Source organism: Aptenodytes forsteri, unplaced genomic scaffold (assembly GCF_000699145.1).
Source record: "Aptenodytes forsteri isolate BGI_AS27 unplaced genomic scaffold, ASM69914v1 Scaffold80, whole genome shotgun sequence".
Classification (NCBI taxonomy): Eukaryota; Metazoa; Chordata; class Aves; order Sphenisciformes; family Spheniscidae; genus Aptenodytes; species Aptenodytes forsteri.
In genome coordinates this window covers 548,118-575,189 of record NW_008795026.1, presented here as the reverse complement: position 1 = coordinate 575,189, position 27,072 = coordinate 548,118, and the positions used below count along the sequence as shown (strand labels likewise).

General features: G+C 42.2%; 1 protein-coding gene across 1 annotated transcript in view; it reads left to right on the top strand.

Moving 5' to 3' along the window:
• Nucleotides 1–27,072, top strand: part of OXSR1 (oxidative stress responsive 1) — a 76,044-nt gene that overhangs the window by 7,164 nt on the left and 41,808 nt on the right. The window contains exons 3-4 of the mRNA XM_019471179.1: nt 4,655–4,763; nt 16,569–16,710. Coding sequence (XP_019326724.1) covers nt 4,655–4,763; nt 16,569–16,710 — 251 coding nt within the window. The remainder of the gene's footprint in view (nt 1–4,654; nt 4,764–16,568; nt 16,711–27,072) is intronic.

Below are 27,072 nucleotides of genomic sequence, written 5' to 3'. Positions count from 1 at the left end.
TTAAAAGGTTAGAGGAGAGCTTTAATGCCTTATACCTCGAGATTTCAGCTGAGAGATAAGTTCTTTGCCAGCCACAGTTGGAGCATTGGTGTATTTAAGGGGGAGATCACATCTGACCTGCTTTGATTTCCCCCCGGGCGTGCTTTCCTCCCCCAGTTCTCTTACAGTCTTGATTGGCTACCCTATTTGAAGGCAAGTTGACAGCTTTCTGGATTCCTGTGAAGTTGCAGGTAGCCACATAAAAGCAGACTGCTGCTGTCTTGTATCTCTTGAGTTCATGTCAACATGTAGGAAGTAAAACTAAATAAAGCAGGATTTTCATCCTTGTATTTGAGAGCAAGTGTCTTTGAAATGTGCCTCAGGGGCAGATAAACACAGAGAGTAGAAGGTGATGATGTGAACAGAAAATACCAGTACGAAAGTTCAGCTAGTAGCTTAAACACAGTCTTAACCTGCTTTGTATCTCTGCTCCTATTAACCCAAGTGTCAGGTGTATGTCAGTGGGCAAATAAACCCACTTCCCAAATAGCAGATCTCCAGAAGTATGTCTGACTTACAGGAGACTAACAGGTTTCTTATGATTCTAAGTTATACTTCACAGCAGTTTTATTAGTGTTTCACAAGCCTTGAATTGCTTCTTTTATTGCCCACAGAAGTACTGAAAACATTCATCAGAACCCGTAATGGAAGACATGGAGGCCTTTATGGCTAATCCCAGTCTATTTGCTTTTGGTATTTGACAGTGCAGATATTTTTAATATCTAGCCCAGGGTGAGCATGTAACCGTCTCCAAACCATTGCCTGTGTCTAGACATGTCTTTATTGGTAATTCATTCTCCATAGCTGAGCAGAAAACAGTGTAATTTATGGATCCTGAAATTGGGAATTGGCAGTAAGGCTGTGTCTCATAACTGAAATCATCTAGTGTGAGGGGTGTTTGTGCGTAAGCAACTGGATGGAAGAGCTGTCTACCATCCACTGGATCTGCGGATGGTTTGAGGGGTCTGTATCAAGTGACCCATGACTGTTGGCAGAGTGGGAATAAAGCAACGTTTCCAGCTGCTTTATTTTTTATATATAAAACTTGTATATAGCAGCCCAAATAAATTCTGATGTTTAGCACTGACATTATTACAGAGGTGTAGAAATTGCTGAGATTTTTATTAGGAGTCTTCCAATATAGTTTCGATGCTAGTGAAAATGAGGGGAGCACAGGTGTAACTGTTATTTCTTCTTTGTGTAATTTGGGGATAGCAGTCTTGTTGGGGAGGAGGTAGGGAAAGGAAATCTTTGTCTGCTATGACTTTGTTGTGTTTGAAGAGCAGCAAACGCTCCGAAAAACTCTGGAAATAGTATTAAAGCTGCGCTTACTACACACACAGAAGGGCTGTTGCTGCATTTTATCCCCTCCTGCTCCCTTTTTCTGTAAGTATGCTTATGAGCAGAGCTCCCTGGCGATCCTTGACTGGGATTCCTGCCTTAACTACAGCTCTTCAGCCCTTGCATTTGTACTGCCATAGCACAGACTCTTGTATGTATGACAGAATTGGCTTGGTTTCAATTATGCGAGGAAGTGTTTTAACCGCAAAGCCCACTGTGATTTGCCATGATCAGTTAAAACAATTGTATGTGTTGAGCCGCCAGGATGTTGGTACCCTCCGTGGGGGTGAAGAGGAACGAAGCTTTGATGTAGCCAGTGTGAGATTAGCCTGGAAAACCGTTGAAAATGGGGTTGGGGTCTGTGGGTGAGAGGGAAAGTCTGCCTGACTGCTGCTCTTTCTTATTGGTAATCATGTAAAAACACTGGAAATCATGGGCTGTGATGCAATTAATTGTTCAGACCTGTGCTATACTGTGTGAGAAATGGTTTAATCTGCCTGTGTTACACATCCACTAGCTGACGGAGGTGTTTAATTGCATAGATTGGGTTTGTGATTATTTATTTTCCCTCTTTGTGCACCAAAGCATATGACAGACTTGAGCTATTTTTTTTTTTTTAAACTGTGCTTCCCCGCCCTGGGGAGCAGATTGTGGTAGTGAAGGAGAGAGGAAGTTCTTGGAAAATAATAAAATAGTAACTAAGTGTCACGGAATGCCTGCAAAATGCTGTAGTACAGAGCTGCTTGAATGGTACAGATCTGATCCAGGTCTAGGCTCTTAAGTAAACTTGGCCCAGGCTTTGTCTCACCATCTCCTGAATTCCGGTAGGATACACTAATATGTATAAAATATGCTGTGTTTGCATATATTTTCTTGTACTACTCTCTTGATCTCCCAGGGAGCTGGTTCAAAATATTTTGAGCGGTCTAGCTAAGAAAAGATAAAAACGGCTCCTCTAGATCATTTCTGAGAATGGTGGATTTGGGGCAGGCCTGGCTGATGGGATGATTAACCAGTCAGTGTCCTGCTTGCTTCTTTCCACTTGTGTTTCCTCTGGTGCCACTTGTGCACCTGTGGTGTTTTTAATTGTCAGAGAGAGAAGTTAGACACCTGGATTTGCTTGCATGTTTGAAAGAAAGAAAAAAAAAATCTTTAAAATGAATTTAAAACTTTAGGCTGAATGCTAATTCCAGGCTCAGGGACCAAGATTGTGTCAGGTTTATGGATCCCTTAACTAGGGGCTCAGTCCAGTGCTCTAGCCAAGTCCAAAATGATCCTAGGGTAAGCAAATGAGTTCAAAACTCTGAGCTCAATGAGCTCTGGAAAGGTTGTGTGAATGAAAAGTGTTGCACTTCTGTTTACAGACAGCAGCCCAGAGCTTCCCAACCAGATGGGTTTTGTGCAAGGGGTGTGACAGAAGGCACAAACCAGTCACTGAGTCTGACCTGTGTTATCCAGGGCCCCAGTTCCCATCCTTCCCCTGGTAGAAGTTTGAAGCAGGGAAGCAAAAAGAACATTTTTGTTGCCAGCTTTGTCTGTCGAGGGGTTTTCCTGCATTGTGAAGAAATCTAACTAGAAGGCATTAGAAAACTCCAAAGATGCTGATTTATTTCCTTTTTGAAAAATAGCTTGACACAAGTGCATGTTTGCAAGGAAAGGAGCTGGAGCTGTCAGAGCAAGCAGAGGGTATTGTTTCAGGCTGTATTTATTTTCACGGAGTGGTTTTTAGTCAACGAGTATGCTACACTGAGATGAATAGCCACTCTTCAAATATCCTTTCCTGTTTAGAAGGATTCTTCTTTAATCTGCTTATTGGAGTTTCCTGGAAAGTTGGTGCCTCTTCTGAGGAAGCAGAAAGAGGAACCAATTGCGTTTGATTCCTCAAATGCACCTACTGCCTGAAAAGCAGTATTAAAGTGGATAAATCAACATTAGCATGTTTCTTTGTGGCTGTGATTGCCAGCTAAACCCTTGCCAAGGGGGAAGCTATGTGCTTTTACGCTATACTCCATCACAAGCAGAGCTTTGTACATGAGCAGGAGAAGAATATGCTGCATCCGTGGGGTGTCCTAGGCATGGGTGAATCCTTCTCAGAGCTTTCTCTTGTACTTTGGTACCAGGGAGGTCTTGTGCTTAGAGGGAGGAAAGGATCAGGGTGTGAAGGGCCCTTGCTCTCCTCCTTCCCTGTGTGTCTGGGATTATGGCGCTCAGCTGAGTCTGTGTCATGGGGAGGGGGCTGACAGAGAGCAGTGATTAAACCTTTGAAAAGTAAGTGGCATCCACCTGTTCAGTGAAGGAATGTCTTAGTTGAGAGCAGAAGTTCAGGATATCGGGGGATGAGTGTCTGGCCTGGGTGGTGCTGGAGGGTACAACTTGACAGGTTGGGGGGCTTGGCTGAAGCTACCAGCTTGGCTGAAGCACAAAGGCCCAGCTAGGTGTAGTGCAGGGTGCCAGGCTTGGCTTAATGGACGGCTTTTGTCTCTGGACAGTCAAGAAACTGCGAGACTTTCTGTCCAAACTGGTGATTTGTGCTTGCATAATTGAAAAATCAGTCAATGCTTTCTGTGGTGTTGTTGCCCCCCATAACCTGGAAAACCTCAGCCCTTAGCCCATAACCAAATCTAAGAATAAGCATGGTCAAAACTCAAACAATTTAATATCTGAGCATATTTCATATTGTACTCCATCTGTAGTAGTTAATGACTTTCTAATCTCGAACTGATTTCCCTCTTCTTCCAGTATGACAAAAGATATAGCTGTCCTTTGTGCCTTCAACCTGATTGAGCTAAGCCATCTGCTTTCCTGCTGGGAAGAAACATTAGGAATAAGAGGCTCTTTTTTCCTAGAGGCAAATATTTCCCTTTCTCATCCAAATGATAGTCCTCAACAGATTAAGCATCTGTTGTGTAATGTCTCACTGAAAGGAGGAGTCAGCATGGACTTCTTAGGTAACAAACTGGTGTGAATTTTCGGGAATATTCTGTTACAGCTGCATACAGGTGTCTTGGTTATGACCGCTTTGCCCTTGTCGAGGGGTTTTTGGTCAACTTTTTCTTTCTTCTGGACAGACAGGAAGAGCACCCTAAAATACCTTTGGGCCCTAGTATGATGCAGGCTGAGTGTTAAGAGTATTTCTGGATTTTCTACGTTTAGCTTCTAGGTATCCTTTTTCTTTGCACCCTGTTTGAACATTGTGTCTTGAGGAAGGTAACTTCTGTGCCCGAGGAATAATAATCACTGGGTCCAACTGCTAATGCTTTCTTTTTCTCTACAGAAAGAAATTCAAGCCATGAGTCAGTGCCATCACCCCAACATTGTATCTTACTACACATCGTTTGTGGTGAAAGATGAGCTTTGGCTGGTGATGAAGTTACTTAGTGGAGGTGAGTGGTCCAATTTCTTTACCCTAAAAGGCAACGTAAAAAGCTGTCTTGCTGTAATACCCTTTCCTTTGTTTACCCCCTAAGCTTCCCGCTTGTGAATTAAGACATTTGAATAACAGTAACTTCAACCCATTCAGCTCAAAAATAGCTTCTCATGTTATGTACATCAGTAGTAACACCTAACTACATGACTGTGCTAGCTTCTTTTTCCCCTCCTATTTTGTATATTTTACAGTATTTCGTAGAGTTATTTTGTGTTTGCTGAATGACTCACTTGAGTATTTGAAAACTGGAGTGTATGACTTCAGAAGTTGACAAGAGAAACTTAAGTGCAGATGTAATAGTTGAGACCATCCTAAGCTTCTAGAAAATAAATCTCACTCTCATCTTCTCAAATGATGGATTTGAAATGGTGCTTCTCAGGTGGTGATAACAAAAGTTTCTTCATCTTGCTCTGTAAGCCTAGGATAAGCTTTTGAACTAGAGAGATGTGCAACTAACTCCACTGAGCCCAACCATTTCCACTAGCTTTATTGTGAGAATTGCAACTCCTCTTGCAAGGCTGGTTCCTTGACCTTTTCCTCACTTGCAGCTTGGAGGCCTGCCTGGTGCTGATGGCTTGTTGGTAACCAGCCATTCTATTGATTTTAACTTATTTACATGTTGGCTGCCCTTGTGAGGAACTTTGAATCACCTCTATTTTGGACAGAGCTACTCCTATAATGTCAGTGTATGGCCTTAAAAAGGGAGAACATCAGTGTCGGTGCAGCTTGATTTGTATAGTGTCAATCCTCAGAGCTTGGGTTACTTTTCCCACTTGTTCCAGTTGACAAAATAACTGGGAATACTCGGGGCAATTTCAAATTACTGCCTAGTTAACACAGAGCCAGGAAAACTTCCCCTTTCTGGATTTATTCTCTCAGACACTGGAGAAACAGCTTTTTTTTGAGAGAGAGAGAGTTTGAAAACTTCTTATCAGTAATGCTTTATTTGATGTCATAATATTTTCCAGGATCCCTGTTTAAGTTACAGTTGAGACAAGAAATGGAATCAAGTTCTGGATGATAACACAGAGGACTGTTGCTAAATATTAGGCCTGTCTTAAGGAAGATTTGATTTTCCTGGCACCCTAGTGAAAAGGAATTGAAAGCTGAAAAAAAATCCCTGCTTTTTTGCTTTTTAAAAAAACTTCTTGGCTTCTCTGTTCTTGGCTTAATACTGAGGACTGTAAAATGCCAGAAGATGATGTGAAAAAAATCTGGCTAAACCTGTTGGCTTTTTCCACAAGAGCTCGACAATGACAATAAAACATGTGTCTTTGAAGATCTTAGAGAATTCTAGCAGTTCTCTTGGGGGCAATCAAGTTTCATGCCAACTTAAGTCTGTCTTAAAGGGTTTTTAATGTCTCATGTGCTCATGTGTCATTAAGCAATACCCTCTCTTTTCTTGGAGGGACACGTAACAGGTCATTAAAGATACGATGGCTGTTTTTCTGTAGAAAAGAATCCCCTGCCAGCTCAGTGCAAGTAGTTTTGCTCTGTGTATAAAAAGTGTATCTATGGGAAGGTTTCCACAACATGAGGAAACGGTGTTTCAGGGGTGCAGGAGAGGAGGCAGCGATGTTCTTGGCCTTTTTCAAGAGAGTACATAACCTCTTTGAAGAAAATGCACAGCTGCCTTAGCTAGTATTTTCACAGCAGTTTTCTTTCAGAACAAAGTCTGGATTAGGCTTGTCCTTGAACCTCCAAATGTTGTCTCTTGTTTGTCCTTGTTTTTGTGTGGTTTTTTTTTTTGTGTAAAGCTGGAAAAATCAGACTCTTCATGGACCATCTTTTCATATCAAGGCACCACAAATGTAAAGGCCACACTGGAAAATTTCTGGAAAAATAATCATTGCTTCAGAACCAGCCTCTTGATCGTGTGAATGATGAGCTGCTTGTCATTTAATATTCACTTTGAATGGGCTTCTACATTATACAGACTGATAATTGACCCTCGTGCAGCTCTGGCATTAAGCGGGGTACTTTCAGTAAAGTAGTGCTGTGAAATCTTACTGCTTCTTACTCTGTTGCATATGTTGAAGACTAGGGTCATACAATAAAAGATGGACTAGTAGCAGTGTAATTCCCCCCCCCCATTTCCGTGAGCCAGTGTTAAATTTTCTCACTTAAAATGAATCATTTGAGGGCTGGAGGAATTGCTAAAATAGATGGAAAGACTTTGAGAATGACCTGTCACTACTTTTTATGCAGGAGGGTACCTTGAGAGGTATTTTTCAGCAGTTTTCACTTTATACTTTTTTTCATGGTTGTACTTCAGAAATCTCATTTTAGATCTCATAGGAAAATTCTACAGGACAATCCTGAGGATGGGGGAAGAAACTTGTGTATTAGAGCTTTCTGACTGAAGAGCTTTTTCATTCAGTTTTAATAAGACTATTTCCAGTTGTTTTTAGGCTGAGTGATTTATGTAAGAGACACTTTAAAAACTGCTTCTCATTCCTTTCAGCTTACTTCTTATCAGTAATAAAGTGGCTAGTTTTGTGGTCATCTGTCATCCAGTGGGAAAAATAATGATCTGAGTTTCTCAACAGGAAAAACCCTTGAGCTGTTTTTATAAACCAGAAAGGAAAAAAAAACCAAAAAAACCCAAGGTGCACCCTAACTCTTTCATTCCACCTAACTATTCAGAGAGTATAGACTGAGATTCGTACATCCCAGTAAGCACATATGAAATCTGTTTTGATGGCATTCTGTATCTTGATTGTGGCTTTTGTACTTGAGAATTTCTTCTGGGTAAAAGTTGAGAATGTTAATGCTTCTCTTCCATCAGTGTCAGTCTATGCTGGCATGTGTTTTCAGGCTGAAACTAGTTTTAATTTCAGCCTACTTACACTGACCTTATTACTTTGATAACAGCCCACAAGACAGACCAGTCTGTAATGCAAGTCTTTTTTTTTTTTTGGTTGTTGTAAGTGCAATTTAATTTATTTGCTGGTTGCAGTCATTTTGTTGAAATCTTCACGTAGTCATATATACAAGTATCTTAGAAATGTCTCTAAGGGAAAATACTCTAAATCCATGAAGCGTTATTGTCTGAAAACAGTGCCTTGCTCCTCTGAGCAGCCAGCTGGTGCACTCAAAGGTAGCTTAATTGCCTGACTGGCATTGTTGCTGAAACTGAACTGTTTGTCTCTGCTTTGCAAGTACTGTGTTGGTGGAAGATACCGTTTTCCATCTTTGAAAGTTGTCATCAGCGAGGAGGTAATGTTGGGGAGTAACACGTAGAACTGCTAATCTGCATCACAGCCAAGTCAGACAGGCTGGTTGAAGTTACTGCTGAAAGCAGTTTGAACTGGCAGATTTGACACCAAAGCAGATGTAGAGCATAGCTGTTGTTGATGGCAGAAATGTGGCTGTGATGATATCCAGCTGGTAGTGACAAGAGGTGCTGGTGTGTCCAGTTATTCCGACACCCTCTTTCAGATCTGGTGATGTGTGCCTGAGTCAGGTTTGTGAAGTATCTGCTGTTTCTGTTCCCTTCAGCAGAAACTTCAGACCCTTCCCTCCAATGACGAAACTGTTTTGTAGGGATCTAAGCTTAGCAATGTCAACTTGGCACCCCGGCCTTTTGGTCCAATGTTACTCCAAACTAAACTCCAATGGCTATTTCTAGACAATTGCTGACCTGCTCTTTGCCTCGCTGGCATTTCGCTGTCGTGAATTTTACTCATGCCTTTTTAAAGCCATCTGAAGCCCAGTCCTGCTCTCTAACTCCTGTGGCTTTTTAGTAGGAAGAGGAGCAGCTGTCCTTTATGATCTTGTGCTTTTTCTCATTGTGACCTGTTTGCTCCCCTAAATTCTCATTGGTTTTAACAAGAACTCTCATTTCACAGGTGACCTAAGGCTGTGGCTAACTCTACAAAACAGTTGCTCGTAGGAAACAGCCATCTGTGGTGGCTTGCTACATCACACAACAATTTTTACTGTCCTAGCCTACAGCAGATGAGACCTCCAAAATATTTTTAAACTGTGTAAATCCTTTAAATATTGAAACACTTCCAGATAGGGCTCTCGGATCTTCTGCCTTCTTGAAGGCTCCTAATTAAATCTGCTAAGAAGATTACTGTATTGAAATAGTTAAACCTTTTATTTTCCCAAAGTTTTTAAGATTATCTAATCAACCTCTTACTTCAACCTTTGATCTTGATTATCTGATGAAGTTGCTTGGCTAGCAGTTCAGCAAGCCAGACCAAAAGGGAGGTATGTGGCAAGTCTTAGTTCTGCACCAGGGAGGCAGGACATCTTGTTCTACTTTTGCCATGATCTCCGATCTGGCCACTCCTAATTCCAGCAGTGAGTTATGATCAAAGTGTAAGCCACAGGTTATTAGAAATCCTCATGTTTATGTTGAATTATTTTGTTAGGAGAGCACTATGCTATTTTGAGTCCATCTGGAGGGTTTTTTAATTTTATTTGTAGAGACACAATTTCAAACAACTAAGGATGGGGTAAGTCAGAAGCAGGAGATGGTAGGGACTGTACATGATTGCAGAACGCAGAGTGTGTAGATACATTGCCACTCCTAGCTATAGTAGGAAAAGCATGAAAAAAAAAATAGTTTGTCTTCAGATTTTCTCCTATAAATGTCTTGGTCCCAGCTGCAGTAGGCTGTTTTGCCCCCTTTACTGTATTATCTTGCTTCCTGCCTTAATCTTGTATTTCTTACACATCCATGCAAGTGCTCTAGAGGGAAGGAGGCAAGAAGTGGAAGTTTCCTTAACTCTCACTCTGTGCTGAGGTGGTTTAACCAGGGTTAAGAAGAAACTTCAAAACCAGAAACCCCAGCAATCTACTTAGATGTCTTTTCCTTTGTTTTGTATAACTTGTTTTCCTTTAATTCGGTGCTCTTTTGCTGTATCTGTATTCCTCAGCCCCAGAACAGAATCCAAGCAGCTGTTCTTCTTTTGCATTTTCTTCCTCTGTTTGCCAGAGGCTGACAAGATGCAGATTTAATTCTTGGCTCTGGTGACAATCAGGCTCACCGAAACCACTGGCTTCTGCTGAGATGTCTTAAAAGAAGCAGCAATGAATCCTGCCAACTCCCGGTTCTCAAAGATGCAGCATGTTCAGCATCAGTGTCCATCAGGTTTGGGGCAGATCTTGATTTTCACAAAATTGTGTAGTTATCTCCAGCACTGTTTTCCAGCCTATTTGTGCCAGGCCTCTAAATGGCAAATCAATGCAGGTACTGCTACCTGCTTTTTTTTTTTGTTGGAAATTAAGTTAATAGTATTAAACTTTCTTGTTCTGCTTGCCAGACAAATTTAAAGGAGGAGTTTTCTTTGCATTTAACTTACCCTGTATCTTTGTCCTGTCACTTAGGTTATAGCATAACATGCAAGATATGGTTCCCGCAGCAACTAGCACAGCTGTACATTTCTTTTGCCTCTGGGGGCATGTAAAATTCCAGCCGTAATACTCCTGCATTTATCTGTAATCTTATTCTAAACAAGCTTTCCCTTCTGCTCAGGTTTTCGTACCCTTCTCGGCTTCAGCCCCGTGTGCTGAAGCATTAAGCAGCATGGCTGATGACTGTCACGTGGATACTTTCTTCCTCTCCTGAGGAGAAACGTAAGAAGCAGGTTTCCTAAATGCTGTTACTCCTGCTTGCTGATGTAGGTGAGGTCAAAGAAATGCACTCTGGATTTGGAAGAGGAAGTTGATGTTTGCGGCGGCTTGCGGTTGAAAGTGAATCAGTAGAACAATTAGGACTTCTTGCCCCAAGGGTGTGATTACACAAAAGTTTTCTCCAGCAGCTAAGCTGGTTTAAGAAGTTCCTGGCTGCTCGGTCTCCACCCTGCCTGGAAAACTGGATTACCAATTACTGCAGTGATCTCATTTACAGTATGGCTTCGTAAGCAGATGCATTGGCACAACAGGGAGGTGGTGAACCATGGAACTCTTTAATCTCATTTTGCTGCCGAAGAAAACACTGGAGTAGCACAAAGTACAGGGTGTTGAAGGAGACAGTTTTACTGGGTACGTGTGTGGGGGGCAAGACAGGATTGCATTTACTCGGTTTCAAGACAGTCTATTGCAAGTGGTCTGCCTGATGTCAATAGACAAAAACTGAATATCCCTCTCTTACAAGTTCAGGGTATTGGTCTGCTCGTGGGTTTCTTGTGTCTTCATTGCTTAGATACTGCTGTCATGGGTGGAAATCAACTACTTGCTTCTGGAAAGTTGAAACTGGCTTCTGTGGATCGTCAGGCCTAATCAGATATACTCTAGCCATGACAAAATGGGAAAGATGAACTGTGGGGCTTCCTGCTCTTCACTCCTGGGGGGCGTGGAGGGAGCTGTGGGAGATCCGTTTAGTGCAGCCGGACAGACATTAGTCTGTCTGCTGCAGAACTGGTGTAAGCTATAAGGACTCCAGAAAAAGCTGCTCACTGCATGTTTGTCTTTTGACCTGCAGTAGTCATAGCCTCACCTGATAAAACCCAACCTAAGTCTATGTACAGCTAGTTCCTGGTGACTTCTGCTGCAGAGCTATCGCATTAGCAGCTTTCAGAGCAGACTAGGAAGCTTGTGATTTTGAGCAGAAAACCACTTAACTTTCAATTGCTGTACAATTTGCACTGAGCGACTGTGCTTTACTAAGCAGATGTAATACAGTTTGTGATTGGCGTCAGAATATATCGAGACACTTTAATTAATGATGAATGATAAATAATGCTAAATGCTTTATCAGATTGCACAATATCTTGTAGGCTTCCTGTTGGTGTACTGGTCAGTGTATATTTGATGGGCAGGAATTTGTTTATAACTGCATTTTTTTTCCACATTAATCTCTAAATGTTCTCTCCTTTCTTTTTGTCTTCTGTTGGGCTTTGAGATCGGTTGCTCATCACCAGACTTCTTTAAACATCCTTATTAATGACACCATTGTTTATATTTACATTTAGGCTGTAGTTCTGGCTCTTCCCTCTGTCTTGTTTTGTCTTTTCCTGATATGCTTCCCCTTCTGGGCTTGGAAGAGCTTTCCAGTCAGCCTCAGCCAAACTTAATTTCTTTCTCACTTAAGCCTGACCCTCCTGTTCTGTGAATCTGTAGTTTCTACTTGTGCATTTCTAATGAGAAAAATCAGGAGGGAACTGTTGTAATCAAACATAGTGCCATGTATAATACACACCAGAGTATTTCACAGCATTATCTGAAATAGAAGCTATATTCTAGGGAGGAGTCAAAGATTTCTTTAAAAAAAAAAAAGACATAGTAGTAGATTTTTTTTTTTCTTGAAAATGTTGTAACTGTTCTCTAATACAGAATGGGTGCCTTATTCCCAATGTGAACCTCATCTTCTGGCCACTAGATCATGGGAGACGTTTGTCTTGCAAATTGTTCAATCTCTTTGTGTACATAGAGCACAAATCTATACTGAAACTACATTTAAGCAGAGATCCAACTATGTTCGGATGTACTCTTAACTTCCCCAGTTACTCTTAAACTAGTTTGGAAGCTGGCTCAGAAACTGGCAGTATCAGGAATCATGCTGGTGTTTTGAAACAGGATGATGGGTTTGTAAAGCACATGCTCTTGTGTAGATTGGATCTTGGTTCCAGTTCAGCTGGATTGGTTTCCAGTTAATTTCTAGCAGTTAACGTATTGCTGGATCGGGAACAGGCCACTTGGTGCAAAATGGTAGTTTTTCCCTAGGCTAAGGATGAGGCTCCAACCTGCTAATCTATTATTGTTCGAGTCTAACGCAGTTGGTGTAAGTGAGAAAACTTGTCTACATCCTAAGGCAGTGGGGGTCTTACCCTAGTAAGTGTGTCACACGCTTGACTGAGATCCTTGGGAACGACTGCATTTCGGCATCAGCCTGATAAATTCAATGCAGTATCTACCTTCTAGCAGAAAGCGTTTCCCTCAATAGTGAAATTCCCATGACTTCTGCTTTCAAAGTAGCTTTGTGCTTAGCTATAGGTTTCTGTTTGGGGATCTGGGTGTTCAGTTGCTCCATGTCAGGTTTCCTGAGCCAAAACGCCAGAAGATTTCAAATGTGGCATGAAGCAGTGTGTGGAAATGCAACTTGGCTTCGTTCTTCGTATCCCGTGGTGCTGTGCTTTACGAAGTTGCAATTGAGTCAGGAGTCAGTACCTACCTCCCAAGTTTACTGATCTGTGAGGTGGAAAAATAACAACTTTATTGTTTTGTAGTGCCAGTAGCAAAACTTTTTCCCCTGTGCAAATAAAGTGGGGATGATCCAAATGATACTTTCTTCAACAGGAAGGTGGCTCTTGGGTTGCTTTTCTGTTGTTTCCTGAACTAAGCGTTTTGCTGATAGCCTTTTTGCTGTTCTCCTTTCTGTAGAAGACTGGCAAATTGCTCCACTTTTTTGAACATCTGAATGTGAAAGTGTTTTTTAAAAAATGTGCTTAAAAAGTGGCAGGCTGGACTGGGAACAGATACAGTATGGGTGTGAATCGGCCCTTTCACAATGAAAGCTGGTGCTGTGCATGCCCTCTTGTCTGTCTAACCCCCACCCCCTTTTCTGGGTTAAATACAACCTCTAACTTGGCTAAATACAGGATTTTTTGGCCGAATGAATTTGAGCACCATATGATCTGCCTCCTCATGTTCCCTGAGCCCTTTGCAGGAGAAGGGAAATGTTTTTGAACAAAGTCTGCTAACAGAGTTGTGGGTGGAAAGAGGACAAAACGAGTACGTGAAGAATCACGTATTTTCACTGGACTTCTAAAACAAGTGACAGTTTGTTCTCCAGATAAAGGCACATTTGAGAGGAAAAACCTGAACAGTGAAAGTGGAGGGGTTTTTTGGTGGTTTTTTTCTTAGGTGTCACAAAAATTCTTGTCCAAAATAGGAAGCATGAGGCTTGTAAGCACGTACTTTTAAAATATGAATATATGACAGGCTGAATCCCAGGTGAGTCCTCATGACACACAACAGAGGATCCTTTCTTAGACACTATAACCTAAAGGTGAGGTTTCAGTGGAGTGTGCTCTTACATCTGGGGTTTTACAATTTCCTTCGGTAGAGATAGTCTTGCTCCCATGCAGGAAGTCCAACATATGTCAAAACAACCTGAGTTATGGCTGGGTGAAACCTTTGGCTAACTAATTAAGACCCGTGTCAAAACTCATAAAGATGAGTGTGTTTCCATGCTCGGACAGGGTAAAGGAAGGCTGAACACTGCTAAGAGTATTCTTGCATAAAATGTTGGGGGGATGTTATGCAACTTAATTTCTATATTTTTTCCTTCTCCTTATTTTTTCCTATTTTGTTAGTTTCTGCTGTGTTAAGATCGTATCTTCTGCAAATACCTTGAACCAAGCTGTCCTGGTTTTGGCTGGGATAGAGTTAATTTCCTTCCTAGTAGCTGGTACAGTGCTGTGTTTTGGATTTAGGATGAGAACAATGTTGATAACACACTGATGTTTTAGTTGTTGCTAAGCAGTGCTTACACTAGTCAAGCACTTTTGGACAGCTGACCCCAACTGGCCAAAGGGACATTCCATACCATGGGACGTTGTGCTCAGTACATCAACTGGGGAAGGCTGACCGGGGGGGCCGCTGCTCGGGGACTGGCTGGGCATTGGTTGGTGAGTGGTGAGCAATTGCATTGTGCATCACTTGCTTTGTATATTCTTTTATTATTATTATTATTATTACTATTTTATTTTATTTCAATTATTAAACTGTTTGTATCTCAACCCACAAGTTTTCTCGCTTTTACTCTTCTGATTCTTTCCCCCATCCCACTGGGGCAGGGGCAAAGTGATCGAGCAGCTGTGTGGTGCTCAGTTGCCGGCTGAGATTAAATCACAACACAAGCAAAGATTTTTTTGGGAAGAGGAAGCTGGAGGTGCCGTTCAGGGCAGCCAGGGAGCTGGTCTAATCGCTTGCTGCTGACAAAAGAGGTTTCCTCCCCCATTCACAAGTGTGTTCTCCCTCCTTCTTCCCCTCCTTTTCCTCTTCATTGGCTCTGAAACTCATCTGTTCAGAGGTTATGCTCACTACCAACCAAACATAGTTTTGTTCCCCCCCTCTTTAATTTTTTGGTGGATTTAGGGTGTGGCTTGGTGCACACCATGAGCACTGACGCTGGTGGGCCAGAGAAGATGGAAAGTGTGCGGCTGGGCAGAGTGGGGAATAGTGACTCTTCTGACTGCAGCAAGCTGTTAGATGAACTCAGCACATACCGTTTCCCACAAACTAAGGGACACTGCGCACCCATGTAATTGTTTCCTGTGCAGTTTGAATTGTGCAAAACAAGCCCTTCCATGTGGTGTTCGGATTCGAACCTTGCAGCCTTTTTGCTTTTATGTGAGAATCCAAAAATAAAATACTCTGCTAAATGAAAACCTATCTGCATGATTGTTTTGGCCAAGAAATACAAATAGGATAGTTAATAAAATAAATTTTAAAGGGGAAGAAGTCTTTTGTCAACCCTGAACCTTAAGGATGAAAAGAAAAAACAAAAACCTCCCCTGTATTTTTCTGCTTGCTTCAAGAATTTACAAGGTGGAACTTGTAATTTCCCTATTGACCAAATTCATGAGAGTAAGTTTCTCAGCTTTTACTGTTCTTCAGATATAAAAATGTTTTGATTTTCTTATGTTTTTTTTGGTTGCAAGTTAGGAAGAATGAACTTTCAGCTTTTCTAAACTAGCTGAGTTAGTACTGAGATGTTCTTTCCCTGGAAGCTGACTGTTCAAAAACAATCAAGGCTAGAATTTGTGCTTTTCAGTCGTGCCTGCTTTTCTCATTCTTTAAGAACTTCCCAGTACCGCTGATGTGACTTTGTCTCCATCACTGTAAAAATCCTACTAGCTGACCCTCCAGTCGTTAAACTACAGAAACCCAAGTTTGAAGGGGCTAAATAGCACAGGCCTGGAAAACAGGCTTAGACGTCCCATACTGGAGCAATAAAAGTATAGTTCCGAGAAGACTGTCTTCAGCCCAGATGAAAATACAAAGAATACAGTACCCAATATATCATGAAAACAGGACCTTGCACAAGAGGCGTGTTACTAGTCATTGATTCCGTTTATTCCTGGGTGCAGTTCAAAAAGGTGGTTTGCGCTATAAAGAGTGGTTTGTCATGCAAGATGATGTAATTCACACCATGGTTGGGAGAGAGACTAAGTGTGATGTTTCTAGGGAAGGGTTTAAGCTATTCCAGTTTTGTATGCAGTGAAGAAGTGACTTACTGTCAGAATTCAGCCTCATTCGTTCTCTAATAATTTCCACTTTTTTCTTTTAGGACGGTGTCATCCCTTAATGTATTAGATTTTTCTTGCTATTCTTCTGCATCGAGTTTGAGAGCTGAAAAAGAGAGTCTAATTTTATCAAGCTTGTTGCCTTCAGCTTGTGCGTCCTGGCAGCCCCCTGCTTTTTCCATTTCCCCCTCCTGCTTCTCTGGTACTCAGTACTAAAACAGCTGTAGTGTCGGTATCTACTTAAAAACTTTCCAAGAGTCCTGTGTATGTACACTTTACATTTTGGCTTGTTCAAATAACTTCTCAGTTACTTGTGATCACAGGGATTTTACAGCCCACCTTGAGGATCTGCACCCCTGTAAGGCTCAGGCGTGAGGCGTGCATCGTTGCCTCTGCTTTCCTGCAGCAAAGGCTTCAGCTACTGACTCTGATCCTGACCATCGTTGCTTCCCCTCCCAACAAATTCCTTGGACTTGTATATTAAGTGATTATAAAGTACACTTAGCTGTGAATGAATTCGTCTAGTTTAAACTAATGTGTTTAACTCTTTTCTCCAGGCTCTGTTTTGGATATTATAAAGCACATTGTGGCCAAAGGAGAACACAAGACTGGTGTCCTGGATGAACCCTGTATAGCCACGATCCTTAAGGAGGTGCTGGAGGGGCTGGACTACCTGCATAAAAATGGACAAATCCACAGGTATTTTTCATTTTTCTCATCTTTGTCCCAAAATGTGTGTCGCTAAAACAGAGCAGCTGAGCCCATGCAGTCCCATCCTACAACCAGCTGTGATGGCATGGAAAGAGGAAAATAAAGGTGGGAGCTTAATGAAAACTCAGATTTCAAATGTCTATATAGTAGCAGCTGCTTTAGGAAATACTATGACTAGGCCAAGTTTGGGTAAACTTTGGGGTATCGAAAGTTCTGATACAGAGAACCTCTTTCCAAATGTCAACATCTAGCTGCAAAGTGTAGTTGTTGGAGCTGGAAAACTTCAGCTGGTTTTGTTTCTTGCAGAGCTACAAATCACCAAGATCACTGCATAAGAAGTGTTGAGCAATTTAATAAGGAGCCCTTCAAGCCCTCCTCTTTATATTTTTTTTTCTTTTTTTAAGGCTAGCTGCAAGATCAACATAATGAAATTCGAATTTGGGTAATTTCATTAAAAAAAAAAAGAAAACAAAATTGGTGGAAAAACTTCTTCTGCAGGCAAAACCCAGTTAACTAATAGCCTGTGATTTGATGGATCACTGAAACGTGTGGGTTTCTATGCTGCTATGTTGTTTGGGAGGTATTTTTAAATCATGTTTTCCTCTCCCCTGGTGCCAAGGTGTGGTGTAGCTCAGGAGGAGAGGATACTAAGTCAGTATGTTCTGCCGTTAAAAAGAATGAGATTTGCAATCCTAAGTATGTGCTGAAAATAGAATATACTGCTTGTGGGTAATATACATCATCCCAGCCACAGACTGCTGCTGGGAACAACAGCCTCTTCTTTCTTGGGAATTTTGTGAGCTTGGCTGTCTTCTGGTACAATGCCATTATAAGCATTGCTGCTGCTGTGCTGGACTAAGTTTCTGTCCTCTTATGATAGCTGTGTAAGAAGAGGTAACCCTTTTTCCCAAAATGTTATTTTAATTAGAAAATCCAAGAAGTATTTATTTCATATTTTTGGTCAAACTGACTGGCTTTTCTAGGTTGTTTTGGGTTAAAAAGAAAGAAATGGTTGGAAATAATTCTGGTGGAATTCTTTCCCCTGAAAAAAGTTAAATTGTGATTTAACAAGAATGGTTGTCTTCGATGAAGACAGTTTTGGTTTTACAGCTGGTTGTTTAACTTTGTTTTTTTTAGACATAAGACTTCAGGCAGCTCTGGGAAGTTAAGAGTAAAGTAACAGACCAACTTACTGAGTACATGGTAATTTTTCGCCCTTGCCATAAGCCTCGTTCATCTGCAACTTGCAGTTGATTTGCTTGTCTGATTTAGTTCATCTTCTGGTCTAATGAAATCAAAATACGTATGTTAAAGCAGCAGTAACTTGTTAAATTTCAGTTTTTCTGAAGATGTCACATAGTGCTTTCTGTATCGACAGAGACGTGGTTCTCCATTTGACTTGCTGTAGTGAAACAGTAAAACTAGTAGTTGTGGTAAAGGTTATAGAGGATACATTCATGTGTTTATTTTACTGCACTCAGCAAAAATACGATGTTCACAGAAAGTTCAAACTGCTTGGTCTGAAGAAAATGTGATTCATGTTGAGTCATTCAGAAGCAGACTGAACCAAACCTGCTGCAACCATTCTTGTCCTGCTCGTTTGAAGCATTTTGCCCTTATTTGGGGGACTTCAGCAAAGAAATCAAAGCTGTGTCATTGCTGCAGCTTAAGGTTGCAGTTGTGCGTCAGCTACTTTGCATGTGTTGCATCCCTATATTTTGGGGCTGCTCCGACAGTTGCGTAATGTTTTATCAGAAAAAAGCGTTTGGAATACCTCATTGTGTTGGGACACGGCGGTCTGGGAAATCTGAAGAAGTGGTAATAGTCACGATACAGAAGGAGACTTGTGTGGTTTCCTACCTGTGATGCAAAGGATGGGTTTTTAACTCTTGGCAGAAAGCAAGCTTACACACCTTTGAGGGATGAAACATGTTTCCTTAATGCAGTTAATCGTGCTATCTTGCATTTTATCCAGATGTGTGTACACTGCTGAGAAAAACAGTTTAAAGCTGTAGTGCAGATGGGACCTTTCCTCATACATAGGGATATCTGTATGGTTTTCCCATTTTGCTTAACGCTAGGGGTCATAATATTGGTCATGCCTGATGGGAAAGGCAGGTGGAAATCTTGCAGTTGTGCCAGAGATGATCTGAGAGGAAGTGTTTAAAATAACTGAAGTTTGGTCCCGGGGGTCAGCTTAAAGTATCTGGCTCTAAAGGAAACCGACTGCATCAGGTGATGGCTGAACTGCTGAAGATAGTGTCTGCAATGTGGGGCAGCTGCGGTTGGGGTGAGCTTCAGACCAAAGCCAGGTCAGCTATGAAGGGTCAAAATTGAAGGGCTTTGGTTAGACCTGGAACAACCAACCCAAAGCAAGCAGCCATCCAGCAGAGCAAAGTGTTCAGCTGGTTACACTAGAACATCCCGACTCCATTTGTATTACACCTAGGAGAAAATGATTTGATAAAGTTAGAGACACAGTATGGGTGAAATGAATGTAATTAGCACATCTGAAGCTGGACAACCAGGCTGGTGGCAAGCCGGAGGGATGAATATCTGGACCCAAATGTAATTTTGTGGGCGCTCTTGACCTGAAGCGGGGACAGCTTGTTGCTGCTGTAGATCACCAGTGAGATCAGAGAATATATGTCTGACAGTGGAGCTGCTCAATACTTTTAAATTATGCATCATCTTAAATGGGTAAATTAAGTTAGCATGTGGAAGACTGGCTTAATGAAATTCTGCTGCTGCTGAATCTTACTCTGCGTAAGCCCGCCTTGAACTTAATGCCACTTCCAATTAAGGTTTGGGGAGCTGGCTTAGCGTGGAAGTGTAAATCCCTGCTTTGGACAGGAGAGTAGCTTGACGGTATTCTCTAGAGGAGATTAGAAAGTCAAATATCTAGTGAAGGCTTAAATTATAACTTTTTTATTTACCTTCATGATTAACAGCCAGAGCGAGGCTGAGGCTTGAATAGATGCCATTGTTCAGCAACAAATGCTTAAGTCTCCCACATTGCCCAAAGTGATATTTTTTTTTGCTTTCATCTTGCAAGGGCTGTTGGGAACAGTGTCTGAGGCCTTATGGAAAAGATAAAGGAGAAGGCAGAATCAGTTTTATTTTCATGGAACACTCTTACACCAAGGTAACGATTACAAATGATCCCTGTCTTCCTCCAAAATCACCACTGCCTCCCGTATCTCGGAGTTGGCAGCTCTCTGCCTTCATTGCCATGTGCCTGTCCCTGGCTGTCTCTCCTGTGCCAGCTGCCACTGTCCCCATTGTGGTTTTCTGTAGTACGGTGACCCCAGTGACAATTTGAAATCCTAGTGATCTGGCTCATGTTAAGTGAGTTAAATATCTGGGCACCAGCCAGTGTGCTGAGGACGGAGGGCCAGACTTCACCTTCGGATGAGGCTGTCCTGCAGGAATGTGCTTGGACCCATGTTTTTATGGAAGTTGAGCAAGACTGATGTGCTACGAGGGGTCGCTCCCCGGCTAATCTTGTCTGGGTGACACACAGGGTATGTTGCACCTCTTCCCCATTTGGACTCATTCCTCTGTGTATTTGGGGATTAGCAGGAGTTTGGTGAATGACTTGGAAATAAAACTAAAGCAAAACCAACCCAAGAGGTTTTATTGTTTAAAAAGACTTATTGGAGGGAAGTTCAAGGCTTTTTCAGGTGGTGCTCTTTATGGCAGTCTGACAAATGAATCATGCTGATTAACTATTACAAGGTGTCTCTGTCTTTTCTCCCTATTTTTATCTCTGAGCTAATCTTCTGGTCATGATTAGCTGTTGTGTAACGGAATATTTCAGTTAGTCCAGGTGAAATGATACGATGCTCAAATATAATCAGATTCTCCTATTGCAGCATAATAAATGTGATACTCGCATGCTTTTTTGTAAAAACAAAAAAGCTTAGGAAGTGGTTTAGGGTTGCATGCACTTGAAATATTGGCATGGCAGCGATCCAGCTATTAATTTGTTTGCTGCTCTACTTCTTAGGGGGTGAGAGGTGCAACAGCACATTTGATACGCTGAGTTAGATCAGCTTGTGCCCCATACGGAATGTTTTGGGGTTTTTTTGGTGTCTTTTCAAAATCTGTTTTCTGAGTGTGGGGCAGCAGGGTGCCAGCTGTTTGAATGTTGCTTTGAAGAGACCCTAGAAACAATATTCTTGCTGTGTTTTTATGCCAAATATATTAGCTTATTTTTTGGACCTTAGGATGGTTTTGACACAGGATCAAAGTTTAACTGTCTGCCTCTTCTATATTAAAATCATTTCTGAAAAAAGGATGTCTGTACGTGAGCACATACACATCACCAACACTTGTGTGGGAGGTTTTGCAGGAGCGTTCTTCCAGTAGCGAGTTTCTGATTTAAGATGAAGGAGCTGATGGTTATATTTTCACAGAACTCAGCTTTTCTACGCGATTCAAGCTTAATTTTCATGTAGCTGATTAATGCATTGATAGCTGTGCTGGCAGGTATTGTGGTTAAACTGGATTCCAGAATGTCTCTGATTATTTTGATGACTGAAATACTGTACTTTTTTTTTCTGTAGCAATACTGTAGGAGAACTTCACAGCCCTCCTCTCCACAGTGCTATAATCTTGTTTTGGGGAGTGTGTTTTGGAACTGAAGTTTGGTAGGGGAGGATTGAGGGATGGATAACGGGATGTGGAGCCTTTCACCTCTAATTGCTAGTTTGATTTTAAGTCAGGACACTAGTAATTTGAAAGCTAGCTATTGCTCAGCCATGGGAAGTGGAATTTTATATTCAGAGAAGTGTACTTTGGTCTCTTCTCCCTTATAGTACAGGATGGGCAGAGGTAACCTTTAGAGGTAGTTATTAATATAAGTTTTAAAGCTTTAATCTGTAAATAGTTCAGTAGCCAGAATAATAAAAATGTTACTCTTGAGTGTCTCGGTGGGAAGGAAGAAAAGATGCTGCTCTAGATTGTACTGGGCGATTTGTTCCCCCAGATAAACACCTTGCTGTGCAGCGTCAAGGGCACAAGGACCACCGAACCTCTACTCTCTGTACACGGCAGTCAGACTGGGGCGTATTGTGGTGGTTTGATGAACCAGCGTGTTCTCCTGATGGCTGTTTCTTCCACTGCATCATCCAGAAATTCATTGTTTAAAAAAAAAAAAAGTTTCTCTGTGGTTGCAGAGAGAAAATACGAACCAGATGTAAATCCCAAATCTGCAGACAGCCAGAAACAATAGCTCCTGTGGAGACAGTTTTCCTCGAAGTGGATAAAGACAGCCTCTGCTCTGAAGCCTAAAAACCTGGCAATTAAAACTCTGATGGTAAATATTGCTGCTGATGAAAGCATAGGAGTGTTGGGGGGGCTCTGCAGTGGCTCCAGGCTAACGTCAGTGCCCCAACCCTCAGGGGCTCCGCGTGTTGCAAGGGTCCTCGTAGCAGCTCCCAGGGGGATGCCTGAAGCCAAGTGCTTGCTGTATGACTGTTACGTTCAGGTGTCTGTCCCCATGTCACTCTCCTCGGACCCAGGTGCTGCCTCTGGACTTTGTCACTGGGTGTCCTGCAGTTACTCAAAGTAACTTCGATTTAGTCCAAGGGAAAAACAACTTTTTGGTACAACTGCTATGCACCACACTAAAAGGGAGGTGAATCTTTAGGTTTTTCTCCCCCTGCTTTGTTATGTGGAGATGAGAAGCGGGAACAATACCATGAAGAGCAGGAGATAAAGGTTGGAGTGATCTCCGAAAGGCTCAACAGCAACGACAGGTTTTGGTCAGTGATCCATGACTGAGTTGAACACTCAACTAATACGGTTTCTAGCAATTCCTGAGCTGTCAGGAGTATTTGGGCTTGACGTGTTTCTAGGGGGAATAATCTTCATTCACTGTCTGCAGCATTAATTGTATCAGGTGACAATGTAACAGACTCTCTTAACTTCTGACTTTGAAGAAACTAAGTGCCATTCACACATACGTACAACCACTCTGTTCGTGACATCCTTCTCATGTCACTGCTTTTATCTGATGTAGATTACTGGGACTAGATCACCCAGTATAGGGTCTTGCAGCATCTCTCCAACAGTAGAGTAATTGTTTAAATCACTGGTGTTCATCCTGTTCGTCCTTTCTACTGTGACGCATAAAGCGAACCCACTTCAAAAAGATAGCTTTGAATATTGTCCCCTGTTGTAATGCAGCAGATTTTCTGGCCTTCATAGATCCTAAAAGCTGCATATGTGCAGCCTTAAGCATTTATTCAGACCACTGCAGTCTTTTCATTCATGTAGCTGCATATGTGGAGATGCCTTAAGCATTTATTCAGACCGCTGCAGTCTTTTCATTCGTGTCTTATGCTAAAGCATGAGAAAAAGGTCACTTGCTAAATTTGTGTGGCAGCATATTAAGCACACTTGAAAATTTTGTGAGGCTGCATCAGAAATTATTTTTGCATGTTTACTAAATCAAATTATATCCTGTCTTGCAGAGTTCTTATAAAATTCTAACATTAAAAAGTAAAGCTTAATACTTTCAAAAACAAAAGTGAGACAAAATCCACACGCATTTAGGACAGCAAATGGGGAACTGCCACAGAGAAATCTATCATTTCATGGCAGCCTGGAAAGCATCACCAAGTTAGACTGCGAGTGCCAAGAGGACTGTTTCCATTGTACAGATACCCAATTTTATAACTGCTTTTTCCATTTTATAGGAATAGCTGGATGAAATAAGGAGATCTTTCTTCTTCCTATGCTGGCCATGCTTAAAACTGTCGTCTTCTAGATTTTGGAGAAGGAAGTCGAGCTGGCAAGTCTCTCGCGAGCCCTGGTTGTCTTGAATTTCTCCTTCTGCGTCACGTTGCAAACATTGCTGAGCAAGAGCTGTGGGTGGCTTCGTAGATATGGATGGCTCTTGGCTGTGCAGGGGAATGCCTTGGACCTTGTGTGTGTGTATAGATATACATACTGCTTCTCCAGAACCAGGGTGTTTATTGCCTTTTGGAAATTAAGACCTTTTTGAGCTGCCCTATACCAAAATTTTTGGGCCTTATTTGATCCAAGTTGATTATGTGTTTGCTGGAATGAACATTCATCTCTCTGTCGTGGCAGGGTCAAGGCAGGGAGATGTGTGAATCACTGGCTTTCCTGTTACTTCTGCTACCTGATCCATCTTGTACTCAAACTGGGGCAATTTGCATGTGGTAGTTTTGGGGAAATTCATATTTCTGAGCACACTAGGAACGTGTTTTAGCATGCAGGAGATACCACAGCATGGTGGCGTGCATCACTAGTATTGCTACATGAAGCATGCCCGCCTCCTTGCACATTAAATAATTTGATGTGAAACATTGAAATAAGGCCACGTTATAACTTGACTATTTTCCTCTGCTACCAATGACTAAGGCAGGGCCTCCCAAAAATACCTGAGCCTCCAGGGGTAGGAGGCAGACCCTGTGACTCCACAGCTTGCTGTGTGTGTTGCTTTTCATGCAGCAGCTGTTAAAGGAGCTTTGTGCCTTGTCCCCACTGCAGTCCTTAGGAAGTAGGATCAGGAAATGGAAGGGCTGAATAGATGAGTTTGTGGAAGAAATCCTGGTACATTTTTAGCTGCTCTTCAATAGTACGAAAACTTGCCTTGCTGGGCAGGGTCCTTTCCTTATGGGGGATACAAAAGAAAAAACTGAATTTCTGACTGAATAGGGGAAACTTTAAATAGTGGTGTGTAAGGTTAGAGATGTAACTTCTCTCTTGCATTGACTGACGAAGGGCTGAAGCTTGTCAGAAGCCCTGGCTGCTTGGCAAATCCTCCTTGCCATAAGCTGATATTACAACAGTGGTGTGCATTGGGGTGAATATGTGAAGCAAGAGCCTCTTTTGTAGGAGGATAGAAGTGGGGCTGCGAGGCTTGGTATGATTAGATTGTCTCCATGTTGGGAGATAGGACTAGGTCTAGTGTTTGTTGCTCTTTATTGTCTGGCTGAAGGAGCTGATCTGTCTGAAAACTGGGGTTTTTTTTAAGGTTTTGGCTTTAGCTGGAGCAACTTTCCCCCCACAGATGTGCAGTTGAGGTTACTTGAGCACTGATGCTGGGCTGGAGGCATGGTGATGGATGGGAGGTAAAGTCCAAGGCAGACAGGATCTGTCATTGAACTGTACCTCCCTTTAACCATCGTTAGGCTTGTAAACACGTCGGAAGAGAAGGAATTAATGAGAGTGCAAAACCATCAAAGATGAAGTTGGCACAGGAACAAAAAGCATAAGCTGAACACAATTTGCTGAGATAAAGGAAAGTTGGAGGCGCTGTGATAACAGCGACTGTGTGACAGACAGGAACGCAGTAAGTGATGTGACATGCTGCTTGCTGTCTCACTTCACGTCAGAGACTCGCACCGAGTTAGCCCAAGGTCTGTAACTCTTTCTGTACTGCCTCAGCATCTTACCAGCCCCTGGAGCTATTCAGATAACTAAGATGACAGAGTGAATTTTGGGAGGATCTCCTGCAGCTTTCTTTGGTGAGCCCTCCCTTGTCTGAGCTGACATAATGACTTAATCTAAAATTAATCAAATTTCTGAGTCATGGTTTCTTGGACCCCAAACCCTCTACTTAAAGCAGCAGTCCACTTCTGCAGCACTGGAGGGCAAAAAATCAGGAGGAATTGTACCTAGTAAGTGCATCATGGATCCTCTGAAAGGTGTTTTATGGTTTAGCTAAAATAAAGTACAATGGGAGATTCATTTCTCATGTAGCCCTTACTGGGGTTTCTGTTTGCCTATGCCAGGCGACTGGATGCAGTTATCTCTCCCAAGAGGTCTCTTCGCTGCGCTGTGATCTGCCTGGATGTTAAGGGTAGGGCACGGAGAAAACAAGTACTCAATGTACTCGTTTAGCTCGTCTTGTTGGAAGCTGACAATCCTTTCCAGTAGGCTTTGTCTACACACCCCTCTGTTTGCAAAGCCACGGTCTGTCACTTCTGCCTTTCAAAGCCTTGCTTTACGCTTCTTAAAAGAACCAAAAAGAACTTTTTTAAATTCCTGATAACACTGGATTATTCATCTAACTTTCTCCAGGCGTTAAAATGACAGTGAAAAAGCCTTCAAATATTCCTACCTACCTAGTCCCCATGAAGCTGGGGCTTTAAAAATGCCTCTACTGTTTATGAGACTCGGAGTAAATCATGACTTGCCTTGTGCTGCTGGCATTTAGCTCCTGCATTGAGGCCCTGATCTTTCACCACAGCCCAGCAACTGGCAGAGTGGCTCAGAGAAGAGGGTAGAAGCAGTCAGTGTGCTTCCCTGATCCTGAGCAATAAAGCGTGTCGCTGGGCTGGTCCCCTGCTGTAATTTATAGCAGCCTGGCTGCTGCCGCTGGTCCCGGCTGCCAGTGGCCACAAGGGCCTGCTGAGAGGGCTGTGGATGAGCAGGGATGAAGCAAGCTGTGGACTTGGCCCTCTCTTCCCCCTGCTTATGCCTGCCTCAGCAGGGAGGCTGGAGAGAGCAGTATAGAAGCTGCTTTGCCAGCTCTCTGCCGTTGGAAGACCTTCAAGCTTTGGGAGATGTTCTCGAGTCCAGCTCTGCAGAGTTAAGTACAGCACTGTAACAAACAGTAATTGCATCTCACCCAAGAGTTTGGGACTTAAGGCTCAACCCTGTGGCATGAAAATGTTAGTACACACAGTTTTTCTGAGCAAGAACAGGAAGCATGCTAATGTACAGTACTTCTAATACAGTTGTCTTGAATGCCTTCTCCTACGTAGTACTGAATGTGCTGACATTTGAGGGCATAAAAATACTACTCTGCTTGCATGCTCCAAGCCTAGTTTCTGTTTTGCAGCTCTGTCTCAAATGCTAAAGCTCTTGCGTATAGCCAGCTTTTTATATCTTGGCTTATAAGGCAAAGGGAAGAGGTGACATAAGTAACAGCATACAATTGAAGGGAGAGTAATGTTTAGTAGTAGAGAGAGAACAGTGCTCATTTGGTGTATAATGTCACAAATTGCTTCATGTTTAACTGTACGTAGAGATATTGTCCCGGAAGTATTTTGCAAATTACTCAGAACAATGTCAACTCCAGCAATTGGCTGCATTCGGTATAAATATTTTGAGTTATTCATTACCATTAACAGAAGATAGTGATTCTTGTATCTTGCACCTTCTCTTTTTTAAATGAAACTTGGCAGGACCAACCACTCCTTCCTCATGCCAAATTATGCACTATGGAGTTCAGTCCGTGAAAATGTATTGTTACAGCTGATGTTGCATCTAATGGGCAGATGACTCACGGCTGTGCTGACAGCCACTGTTGCATCCTAAAGGCACATACGAGCAGGTTGGAAGCAAAGGCATAATAAACAGCGCGTA